This window comes from Linepithema humile, chromosome 4 (assembly GCF_040581485.1).
Source record: "Linepithema humile isolate Giens D197 chromosome 4, Lhum_UNIL_v1.0, whole genome shotgun sequence".
Classification (NCBI taxonomy): Eukaryota; Metazoa; Arthropoda; class Insecta; order Hymenoptera; family Formicidae; genus Linepithema; species Linepithema humile.
In genome coordinates this window covers 12107301-12120940 of record NC_090131.1, presented here as the reverse complement: position 1 = coordinate 12120940, position 13640 = coordinate 12107301, and the positions used below count along the sequence as shown (strand labels likewise).

Below are 13640 nucleotides of genomic sequence, written 5' to 3'. Positions count from 1 at the left end.
GAGCTCACATGTACAATGTGACTTGCGCATATATGCGGTAATCCTTTCATTCCTGCTGCTGCTGCTGCTGTTTGTGTCTCAAATCTGGCCACACAGCGGTATACGTGTGTGAAATAAAATATGTGTAATACTCCTACATTGCTGATTGTGCTTGAGAGTTTCGAAAAATATTACGGTGCGGATGATATTTGTTTCTCACTTTAGAGCAGACTCTGTGCGTTGTGCGCAAGCGTTGTATCTATACATATATCCCGTACGCAGGCTACAGACGTCGCGCACGTGCAGAACGGCCAAATCGTGGTAATATAATGTAATATCTGCTAGTTTCTATTTTTCATTGTCAGTATAAATCGTGAACATGTTAAAAATAATTATATGTAGTATATTGTTTTTAAATAACTAATCAAATGAATAATACGTACTAACATATTTAATTAATTATCTAACTCATGTACTCAATGTATTTGAATATCGTTTTTGAATGCCACTTATAAATTGCAAATTTAATTTAACTATGTAATACGAGTTTGTAATTCTATTTATACCAACTATAATTAAATTATTTATTAAACTGAAAGAGATGATAATAGGTCAGGGCCTAATAGAGACTAAATGAAATAGATAATTATAAACGTTGTAATATATACAGGGTGTCCCATTTAACTTGAGACAACTAAATATTTCGAAAAATAAGCATTGTACGAAAAAATGTCCCAAATAAACTTTTAATATTATCAAGGGGGACGTCTGCCTGTGTAAAAATTAACCTGCCGCCACCGCTCCTTGGGGGTGGGGCGGGTGGCAACTTTGAAATTTTAAATAGGAACCCCTATTTTTTATTGCAGATTCGAATTTCTTGGAAAAAAATACGTAAGTTTTGTCCGAGACATTTTTTTGAATCGTGATAGATGGCGCTGTAATCAGTGAAAATTAGTTTTTGCCATTTTCTCTCACCATCGGGGTGCTTTATTTCGGTGAGTCCCCTCGCCTCTCACTATTCAATTACAATAAATGCTCGAAATGATGACTTTCCATTTCGATGCATTTATTAACTCGAGCTTGGAATGCTTGTACACATGTAGAAAGTGTATCTGGCGTTATTTGTGCGCAAGCATATCTAATACGTTCCACCATGTTTTCTCGAGTATTTGGTACTTTTGTATACACTTTCTCTTTAAGGTAACATAAAATTATTTCAACTTTCAAAATTATTTCAAAATTATTTCAACTTTCTTCTCTAAAGATAAATAATCCATTATTTATTTACTGACATAAAGAACGCGTCCGTAAAAAAACAAGTAGCTAGCGTACGTATTACTGAAATTTACTTGACTTGAAATTTAAAGAATCCAGTTATTGAAGAATTGTTCTGACTTAATTTCTTTCATTTATTTTGTTTCTCCTTTTCAGTATTTTCAGTATTTCAGAAATTTACTACATTTGTAGATGCCTCATAGTTTTGGTACGCTAGCTACTTGTTTTTTTACGGACGCGTTCTTTATTTCAGCCATTATTAAATAAATAATGGATTATTTATCTTTAGAGAAGAAAGTTGAAATAATTTTGAAAGTTGAAATAATTTTATGTTACCTTAAAGAAAAAGAGTATACAAAAATACCAAATACTCGAGAAAACATGGTGGAACGTATTAGATATGCTTGCGCACAAATAACGCCAGATACACTTTCTACATGTGTACAAGCATTCCAAGCTCGAGTTAATAAATGCATCAAAATGGAAAGTCATCATTTCGAGCATTTATTGTAATTGAATAGTGAGAGGCGAGGGGACTCACCGAAATAAAGCACCCCGATGGTGAGAGAAAATGGCAAAAACTAATTTTCACTGATTACAGCGCCATCTATCACGATTCGAAAAAATGTCTCGGACAAAACTTACGTATTTTTTTCCAAGGAATCCGAATCTGTAATAAAAAAATGGAGATTCCTATTTGAAATTTCAAAGTTGCCACCCGCCCCCACCCCCAAGGGGCGGTGGGGGCGGGTTAATTTTTATACAGCCAGACGTCCCCCTTGATAATATTAAAAATTTATTTGGGACATTTTTTCGTACAATGCTTATTTTTCGAAATATTTAGTTGTCTCAAGTTAAATGGGACACCCTGCATAGAGAAGAAAATGATTGGATTGAAGCTGATGATGCTTCAATTAGAAAAACACAATGGCCTAGAAACAATATGATACTTACAGAATTTTGTATTTTTGTAACTTAATTAATTAAAGAGGACCGTCGTATGCTGTATACTGAAAGTATACAGCATACGACTGGGGTGATAATGGGCCGTCTTTAGCAAAATCTAACTGATATTTCATTATTTTAGCTTTAAAAAACACTGTCGTATATATATCATTAAAAAAAAAATATCTATCAATTACCTTTTTTAAAAAAAAAGGTAAAATAAAGGTGCCAAGTACATGCTCTTGTCACAATCAAAACAAATTACTAAAAAAAAAGAAATAATATCTCAAAAAATAACCTTTTCAAAAAAAAGGTAAAAAAAAAGGCGCCAAGTACACGCTCTTGTCACAACCAAAACAAAACAGTATTGTTTTACATTTAAAAAAAATTGCCGTATATATTAAACCTATCAAAAAACCAGTCGTATATATTACCCTTTCAAAAAAAGCTGTCGTACATATTAAAACCTTTCAACAAGTGATGCTGTTGTGTATATTAAAACTATAAAAAAATATGATATCAGGAAATGACGCCAAGTGGGATTAAAGAACTATGAAAAAAGTTGTACACTATTTCTATAAAACTCTTCTATAAAACTTTTGTACATAAAGCTGTCGTATATATTAAAAAAAAAATCTAAAAAAATGCTGTCGTACATATATTATTATATTGCATACTATATTTCACCATATTTTACATATACTATACTATATATATTATATCAAGAGACACGGCAGTGTCTCGCGCCAAGTTCACGCGCAGCGCAAGACCGACCGTGTATCTTTACGCGAGACCGAAAGTTGAGACGAGCCGAGATTATCGGATCTCAGTAATGCCTGAGTCGATCGATTTAAAAATAGGCTCAATCGATAGCGCTTACCCAAAATATATAATAAAAGTATGCTTGTTTTTGCTCTATATGCTGTATAAATAAAGATATTAAAGTTTAAAGTCGAAATGTCATGAAAACTATGAAAATTATTTCAGTCGTCTGGGATGTACTTTATAAATTCTTGCCGATAGATGGCTAGTATCTCAGATGTACACATATCGGCATGTATCGCCGGCAACGCATGCGCAAGCCATGTACATGCGAAGCGCGGAGCTCACATGTACAATGTGACTTGCGCATATATGCGGTAATCTTTTCATTCCTGCTGCTGCTGCTGCTGTTTGTGTCTCAAATCTGGCCACACAGCGGTATACGTGTGTGAAATAAAATATGTGTAATACTCCTACATTGCTGATTGTGCTTGAGAGTTTCGAAAAATATTACGGTGCGGATGATATTTGTTTCTCACTTTAGAGCAGACTCTGTGCGTTGTGCGCAAGCGTTGTACCTATACATATATCCCGTACGCAAGCTACAGACGTCGCGCACGTGCAGAACGGCCAAATCGTGGTAATATAATGTAATATCTGCTAGTTTCTATTTTTCATTGTCAGTATAAATTGTGAACATGTTAAAAATAATTATATGTAGTATATTGTTTTTAAATAACTAATCAAATGAATAATACGTACTAACATATTTAATTAATTATCTAACTCATGTACTCAATGTATTTGAATATCGTTTTTGAATGCCACTTATAAATTGCAAATTGAATTTAACTATGTAATACGAGTTTGTAATTCTATTTATACCAACTATAATTAAATTATTTATTAAACTGAAAAAGATGATAATAGGTCAAGGCCTAATAGAGGCTAAATGAAATAGATAATTATAAACGTAATATATACAGGGTGTCCCATTTAACTTGAGACAACTAAATATTTCGAAAAATAAGCATTGTACGAAAAAATGTCCCAAATAAACTTTTAATATTATCAAGGGGGACGTCTGCCTGTGTAAAAATTAACCTGCCGCCACCGCTCCTTGGAGGTGGGGCGGGTGGCAACTTTGAAATTTTAAATAGGAACCCTTATTTTTTATTGCAGATTCGAATTTCTTGGAAAAAAATACGTAAGTTTTGTCCGAGACATTTTTTCGAATCGTGATAGATGGCGCTGTAATCAGTGAAAATTAGTTTTTGCCATTTTCTCTCACCATCGGGGTGCTTTATTTCGGTGAGTCCCCTCGCCTCTCACTATTCAATTACAATAAATGCTCGAAATGATGACTTTCCATTTCGATGCATTTATTAACTCGAGCTTGGAATGCTTGTACACATGTAGAAAGTGTATCTGGCGTTATTTGTGCGCAAGCATATCTAATACGTTCCACCATGTTTTCTCGAGTATTTGGTACTTTTGTATACACTTTCTCTTTAAGGTAACATAAAATTATTTCAACTTTCTTCTCTAAAGATAAATAATCCATTATTTATTTACTGACATAAAGAACGCGTCCGTAAAAAAACAAGTAGCTAGCGTACGTATTACTGAAATTTACTTGACTTGAAATTTAAAGAATCCAGTTATTGAAGAATTGTTCTGACTTAATTTCTTTCATTTATTTTGTTTCTCCTTTTCAGTATTTTCAGTATTTCAGAAATTTACTACATTTGTAGATGCCTCATAGTTTTGGTACGCTAGCTACTTGTTTTTTTACGGACGCGTTCTTTATTTCAGCCATTATTAAATAAATAATGGATTATTTATCTTTAGAGAAGAAAGTTGAAATAATTTTGAAAGTTGAAATAATTTTACCTTAAAGAAAAAGAGTATACAAAAATACCAAATACTCGAGAAAACATGGTGGAACGTATTAGATATGCTTGCGCACAAATAACGCCAGATACACTTTCTACATGTGTACAAGCATTCCAAGCTCGAGTTAATAAATGCATCAAAATGGAAAGTCATCATTTCGAGCATTTATTGTAATTGAATAGTAAGAGGCGAGGGGACTCACCGAAATAAAGCACCCCGATGGTGAGAGAAAATGGCAAAAACTAATTTTCACTGATTACAGCGCCATCTATCACGATTCGAAGAAATGTCTCGGACAAAACTTACGTATTTGTTTCCGAGGAATCCGAATCTGTAATAAAAAAATGGAGGTTCTTATTTGAAATTTCAAAGTTGCCACCCGCCCCACCCCCAAGAGGCGGTGGGGGCGGGTTAATTTTTATACAGCCAGACGTCCCCCTTGATAATATTAAAAATTTATTTGGGACATTTTTTCGTACAATGCTTATTTTTCGAAATATTTAGTTGTCTCAAGTTAAATGGGACACCCTGCATAGAGAAGAAAATGATTGGATTGAAGCTGATGATGCTTCAATTAGAAAAACACAATGGCCTAGAAACAATATGATACTTACAGAATTTTGTATTTTTGTAACTTAATTAATTAAAGAGGACCGTCGTATGCTGTATACTGAAAGTACGACTGGGGTGATAATGGGCCGTCTTTAGCAAAATCTAACTGATATTTCATTATTTTAGCTTTAAAAAACACTGTCGTATATATATCATTAAAAAAAAAATATCTATCAATTACCTTTTTTAAAAAAAAAGGTAAAATAAAGGTGCCAAGTACACGCTCTTGTCACAATCAAAACAAATTACTAAAAAAAAGAAATAATATCTCAAAAAATAACCTTTTCAAAAAAAAAGGTAAAAAAAAGGCGCCAAGTACACGCTCTTGTCACAACCAAAACAAAACAGTATTGTTTTACATTTAAAAAAATTGCCGTATATATTAAACCTATCAAAAAACCAGTCGTATATATTACCCTTTCAAAAAAAGCTGTCGTACATATTAAAACCTTTCAACAAGTAATGCTGTTGTGTATATTAAAACTATAAAAAAATATGATATCAGGAAATGACGCAAGTGGGATTAAAGAACTATGAAAAAAGTTGTACACTATTTCTATAAAACTCTTCTATAAAACTTTTGTACATAAAGCTGTCGTATATATTAAAAAAAAATCTAAAAAAATGCTGTCGTACATATATTATTATATTGCATACTATATTTCACCATATTTTACATATACTATACTATATATATTATATATATTATTACATATACTATACGATATATATTATTTATAATATTACATATACTATATATATTATAACAAATTAAACTCATAATTAAAAAAAATAAAAAATATTAAAAAAATAAAAATATTTTAGCAAAAAAAATTTTTAAATATTAAAAAAATTTAATTAAAATAAAAAAATATTTATTAAAAAACGCAAAAAAACTTGGCGTTGCTACAGTAAACTACATGTTAACTTACATGATGTCAACTTATTACATTATGTCAATTAATCGTCAATTGTTATATTATTACGAATTTTTTTGCTTTATAATATTTTGAGGTGTAGCAACGCCAAGTTTTTTTGCGTTTTTTAATAAATATTTTTTTATTTTAATTAAATTTTTTTAATATTTAAAAATTTTTTTTGCTAAAATATTTTTATTTTTTTAATATTTTTTTTATTTTTTTTATTTATGAGTTTAATTTGTTATAATATATATAGTATATGTAATATTATAAATAATATATATCGTATAGTATATGTAATAATATATATAATATATATAGTATAGTATATGTAAAATATGGTGAAATATAGTATGCAATATAATAATATATGTACGACAGCATTTTTTTAGATTTTTTTTTTAATATATACGACAGCTTTATGTACAAAAGTTTTATAGAAGAGTTTTATAGAAATAGTGTACAACTTTTTTCATAGTTCTTTAATCCCACTTGCGTCATTTCCTGATATCATATTTTTTTATAGTTTTAATATACACAACAGCATTACTTGTTGAAAGGTTTTAATATGTACGACAGCTTTTTTTGAAAGGGTAATATATACGACTGGTTTTTTGATAGGTTTAATATATACGGCAATTTTTTTTAAATGTAAAACAATACTGTTTTGTTTTGGTTGTGACAAGAGCGTGTACTTGGCGCCTTTTTTTTTACCTTTTTTTTTTGAAAAGGTTATTTTTTGATATATTATTACATATACTATACGATATATATTATTTATAATATTACATATACTATATATATTATAACAAATTAAACTCATAAATAAAAAAAATAAAAAAAAATATTAAAAAAATAAAAATATTTTAGCAAAAAAAATTTTTAAATATTAAAAAAATTTTATTAAAATAAAAAAATATTTATTAAAAAACGCAAAAAAACTTGGCGTTGCTACACCTCAAAATATTATAAAGCAAAAAAATTCGTAATAATATAACAATTGACGATTAATTGACATAATGTAATAAGTTGACATCATGTAAGTTAACATGTAGTTTACTGTAGCAACGCCAAGTTTTTTTGCGTTTTTTAATAAATATTTTTTTATTTTAATAAAATTTTTTTAATATTTAAAAATTTTTTTTGCTAAAATATTTTTATTTTTTTAATATTTTTTTTATTTTTTTTAATTATGAGTTTAATTTGTTATAATATATATAGTATATGTAATATTATAAATAATATATATCGTATAGTATATGTAATAATATATATAATATATATAGTATAGTATATGTAAAATATGGTGAAATATAGTATGCAATATAATAATATATGTACGACAGCATTTTTTTAGATTTTTTTTTTAATATATACGACAGCTTTATGTACAAAAGTTTTATAGAAGAGTTTTATAGAAATAGTGTACAACTTTTTTCATAGTTCTTTAATCCCACTTGGCGTCATTTCCTGATATCATATTTTTTTATAGTTTTAATATACACAACAGCATCACTTGTTGAAAGGTTTTAATATGTACGACAGCTTTTTTTGAAAGGGTAATATATACGACTGGTTTTTTGATAGGTTTAATATATACGGCAATTTTTTTTAAATGTAAAACAATACTGTTTTGTTTTGGTTGTGACAAGAGCGTGTACTTGGCGCCTTTTTTTTTACCTTTTTTTTTGAAAAGGTTAAATCTACCGCTACTGGCGTGCTAGATCAACGCGCTACCAACATGATGACCACGATCGTTTCAATTTTTTTTATTTTTTTGAATTAGAAAAATTATTTGTTTTGAGTCTTTGCTATCAATTATTTTTAAACCTTAATATCACTATTGTTCTATGATGATTGCATTAGTAAATGCAATTTTCTCAAAATTATTGCTCACAATAAACACATTAATCTAATGCTCTTTGTGTTAAGAAAGCATGCGTATTGAAAATTGACTTACCCTGCCTTCGTCGACAGCTGCGTTGCTCCTCGCCGTTCCATCGGACATCGTTGCAGACGTAATTCCTGGCGCCATTTCTACGGCGCGAGATGATCAGCGAATCCTTCGGCAGCGGTGGCAACGGTCTATTAGCGTCGTATTCCTGTTCCAAGCAATTATCAGTATTCATACGGTATTTCATAGCCGGACTTGCGTTGCGAGCGTCATACGAAACAATGTTTTGACTCGCAGCGGCATCGCATCGGTCCTGATGCAAAAACACCGAATCGGTGTCCGAGGCACTATCTTCGCTTCTGTGTCGCCTGGTGGGCGGTTCGGCAGCTGTGCCATGCTTTGTCGGCCAGTTGCCTCCTGTCACCGCTAAATCTGGCCCGGCGGTGTTCGGCTGATTGGAAAAACTTACACGCTTAGGTCCCGTGCTTCCATACTCCATCGAGTCTCTCCCTATGAGACTGCCTCGCTTAAATATTGGGTGTGGCCGTTTACCCTCGCCGTCAGTACTGCCCTCCTCGTTAGTCGCGCCGCGAACTTCTAGTCTCCTTGGGGATACCGCGCTGCGCGATTTCTCCGTGAATGATTTTTCGCACGTCAAATCGGAACGAGATTCGGTCTTGTCTTTATGAAAATGTGGTGAAGCACTCTTCGACCTCGACGTGTTGCACAATCCTGTAGGATTCGCCATGGGCTCTATCAACATTGATTTCTGATGGTCCCGCAGTGCCTGCTGCTGCGGACGGACTATCAGCACTGGCTGATTTTGGCCTTTTTGCGTTTGTAATATCAATGATAGCTTCCCGGTCGGATTCGTTTTTAGACGCGCCTGCAATTGCTGATGCTGCGCGTTGATCCGGTAAGATTCGTCTCGGTGAATGACGGAACCGGGCGCGATCATCGCGTTTGGACTGAATGTCCCCTGAGGAAACAATATGGGGCTTCCCGTTCTCATCTTGTAATACGTTTCATACACGCCATCTGTCATAAGATTTTGTTCGTAGATTCGCTGCTGTTGCTCTTCGTCAAGTCTTTTTAATTGTTGCCAATACACTGCTTCGCGCATTTCCGGCAAATCGATCTTCGGTGCTGTCTGCCGCGGACCGGAGCTCACCAATGGCGAGGCTGCCGACTTCCGGTGCGCTTCCAGCGCTTTCTGTTGCCAGTAAAATGCCTCCAAATGTTGTCTGGTCTCTTGTTTGGGTGACAACATTCCGCAGACTGAATGATTTTGCTGATCGTCGCAAGTCGCTTCAGCGATTCGCTGAACGTATATAGCTTCTTGATCTTGTTGTCGCGGATGTTGGTACTGTTGTGGTAAGTGTCGTTCGTAAATCGATTCGTGCTGCAGCGAATTTATACTTCCTGCATGTACTTTATTCTGGTTTGCTATCGGCAATGGTTGAGCGTCCGATAGAGACGTTGACGTCGTAAAAAACGCTTGTTGCTGAGCGATAACGTCAGGTCGATGTTGCTGACAAATATCCTGCGCTGCGTTCAACGACTCGCGTATCGAGGATCGAGCCACTCTTCTTTCCGGCTCGTTAAATACTTGATTAACTTCTAAATCATACAATTGTGGATTTCGCGGCATAGGGCTATGATTTTGAGTCTGGTCGACCTTCTCATTAACGTTGCAATGCGATTCAGGCGGACTGTACAGCCTGGATGGCGATTGATTGTTTTCGTGTCTATCTTTATTTATATCTGATGCATTGCTCCGTGAAGGACTTTGCCGCTGCCTACATTGTCCGTAAATCGGCTCGGGACGTGAGATACCTCTTAGCAAGCCAGAGGATGACGCAGTTCTCGATTCCATGGATCTTGTTGCAGCGCAAGGATTTTGGCCGCCGTATTGATCTCGCACGTTAATCGATACGATACTGGAGATACTGTCGTGTGAATCTGCTATGAGAACTGGCGATTCCGCGCCGCAGAATTTGGCCTCATTTGATGGCCGTGATACTCGAGACTGACAGATCTCTTCTCTCTTGGGCGAGGCTATCAGAATTTGATCGTTGGGCTGCGATCTTCTGGTCCGAGATCTTGGAGACACTGCTGCTGTCATACCGTGTTTTGACGGTGATACGTTTGATATGGGCACTGGTGAGTTGTTCTTCAAGCTTGTATTTGTTTGTTCGTGATTTCTTAAGGAATCGTCGCACGATTTCTCGATTTCTTGTTTCAACTTCGTTTGCATAGCTTTATTATGTTCGTAAAATTGTAGGACAGAATTCTTAAAAGGTGATTGTTCATTCGACGATTTTTGTTTGTAGAGATCGTTTCTCTTTTCTGGCAAATTTTCGGTCGTATGGTTCGACGTTTTCACGCGTTCTTCACGACACGGCGATGATGGAGTCTTGTCATAGACGTGTTCTTCGGCGTAGTTACTAGACAACTGAGAAATCGTTGATCGAGCTTTATTCTCATAGATCCTTTCTTGCGTGTCCTCGAAAGGCGCCCGTTCGGTGGGTGAAGTCCGTGTGCTGCTGCGAGGCGAGTTTAAATAATACTCTCCGCTCTTCGAGCTCGAGGGCGAGAACTCGCTTTTTTGGCTTGAATTGGGCGTGCAGCTCAAGTCGGCATAATCGCCGGATTTCTGGCTAGATCCGGGCGACGGATACTTTGGTATTCGACCAATCAACGGCGCTCGCTGCGTCTGATTCACGATCGGCTGTCGAGTGATTTTCATTTGCGCGGGTACCGATTGTGGTGCGTGAATTAGGCTCGTCTCAAGATTTCTATCGTTTCGATAAAGTCCAGGCTGATTTTGATAGTTTCCATTGTCAGCCACGTTTAAACTGCCAAGATCATCGCACAGTCGATCCTCTTCATAATTCTCGTAATTCGACAATTCCACGCGAGATTGCGGAATCGCCGGCAACGGTCGGTCGACCGGATGTATACCACGCGGCCACACGAGATATCGTTCACTAGGCGGTGCCGAAATCCGCCCGGATGCTGCATGATTCCGCTGAAAGAAGTAACTGTGAGCATTGTGATTTGGCTCCTGCAGACTGTGCTTGCGTTCCAACATGTGCCGTCCGTACCGCCGATGACCGTCGCGCTCCTCCTGTCGTTGTTGCTGTTCGTACTTCCTGAAGTTGGGTAAGATGCTAACGTGCGCTGCGCCACGATCCATCCACCGCTCGTTCGGCGCGATTGAACTGAGACTCGAGTCAGTGGTGCATGACTTCTGACCTTTGCCTCGTTGGCGCAAAAGTCGCGTGTCATTCATCGTCTGTAAAAAATGATCGGGCGTACTAGTGATCGGGCCCTGCTGCTCGGGAAATAGCTCGCGTTTGATCTGATCTAGTCTCTCATCAATGATGGAACCATTAAGACTGCTGTCTAGCTTCACGTTCCTCTTGATATCCTCGTTCAGATTCATCGTGTCCGGCGAACGCGTGTAATTACCATTCTGTTGGTAACGAGCAAAGTGTCGCTCATCGTATCGCTTCCGCTCCTTCTGCTCTTTCTTTTTGTATTCCTTCCGCGAGTCCTTCGGCGAGAAGATGGCCGGCAAGAGATGTCGAAAGCCGAGCTTCCGCTTTTGCTTCTCTTCCTTTTTTATCTTTGATGATGCCGCCTCCATTGTGAATTCCTTGACAAGATTAGCGTAACCGTCCTTGCTGCCGCTGATCTTGCAATGATCTTGTAGCACAAAAGTCGAATTGATGGGTTCTTCCGAATTAACTGCTGTGGCAAAATCAATATTCGTGTTCTTTCTCTTTTCGGTCAAAAAGTTCTCGATACAAAGTATCTTCAATACACAGTTTTTAATATTTTTTTCGCAATCGCTCTTCACTGCATTTATATTTGGATTATTATAACAATCAACTGTTGTGTCATTAAAATTTTTCTTTAAACTTTGATCTTTTTGATTATGGACTATCGCTGTTATCGTAAGAATCGTATTTTTGTCAATTTTTTCATTCCATCGATTTTCATCTTTCGTATCGTCATAAACTCTATCGAGTTCATCAATATCATTGTTATCCTTCGTCTGTATTTCGTTCGTCACGTGCGCAATGTTCTCGTCGACGGCTTTACTTCTATCCTCCAAGCACGAGTCGGAGTCAACGGTGCTTACGGTGCTGTTTTCAAGGGCTTCATCCGAAGTTTGTTTCTTGGACTTGTCGGTAGACGTGCTTCTCTCCACGAACTTTGTCGGACGTGACGCCTCTCGATCGAATAACAGCCTGATGTCGCGATCCTTAACAATACTCTCGTGCGAGGATACGCTGCCGAATTTTTCAACATAAGATGATTTCGACGATTCCGAGGAATTGCGTTGCAGACGACGCACCAGAAATTCACCGGACCATCTTTTTTCCACCTCCGTCACTTTTGCACTGTATTGTCGCTTAATGTCGAGCTTGACCAATGGTCGATCTTCGCTCTCACTGATTCTGTTGTTATCGGACACATAATCTAGATCGGTCTCCAGCAATCTCTTTTCTTCAATTTTCAAGCGCTTGTCCAGATTGTGTTTGAGAAAATCTTTGTCGAATTCAGCGTTCAATCGCTCGCCACGATTCGTGGTAATTGATGACGGCCTCAGAACCTGAAGACCTAGCAATTCTTCCTTGTAACTTTGCACGGTACTGGTGCGCAGATTGTTCTGGAGATCCTTAATAGTTACCTGACTTTTTTCTAAATAATATTGTACATTTTTGTCAAATCTCGCGTTTTTTCCGAGACTTTCTCCAACAATCTTCTTCTGCTTCTTGATCTTCTTTGTTTTGCCGCGACCTATGTTTGCAACCTCAGATGCCTCATTGTACTTTTCGATTTCAGTAAAGCTTATACCGTTATCACTCTTTTCATTTTTCTCAGTATCTTTTGTGTCGGAAATTTCTTGTTCCGATTGCTTTTGTTTAAGCTTGGCTGTTATCTTGTCAACAACTTTTTCCCGATTTGGCAATAAATCCTTGAAGGGTTCCACTCTTGTGAATGGGACAGAGATCGCTTTTAAAGATGAACTACGTCCTCTCGCAGTCGCGGTTTTCTCTGGGACCTTCGATGGCACTTTGTTCCTTTTGACATTCACTGAATTCAAACTGTCGATTACGATACTGTTAATCGACGGACTCCTAATAAACTTAAACGGCGTGATTCTATTTTCCTCGTTTGAAGGACTAATGTCATTGCTTTTTCGGCTTCTCAGAATGGATAGTTTCGATTGATCGTCAGAAACGATGTCTTTCACTCTTGACATGAACGCGTTTTTCGGTACCGAGATTTGAAATCTGCCATTACTCGTTGATTTCCGTCGTTTGTCTCTCGTTTGTTTAACG

General features: G+C 36.1%; 1 protein-coding gene across 1 annotated transcript in view; it reads right to left on the bottom strand.

The window, feature by feature from the left end:
- LOC105668643 (uncharacterized) overlaps positions 1 to 13640 on the bottom strand; it is a 472083-nt gene that overhangs the window by 386927 nt on the left and 71516 nt on the right. The window contains 1 exon segment of the mRNA XM_067354097.1: positions 8350 to 13640. Within this exon segment, the coding sequence (XP_067210198.1) occupies positions 8350 to 13640 (5291 nt within the window).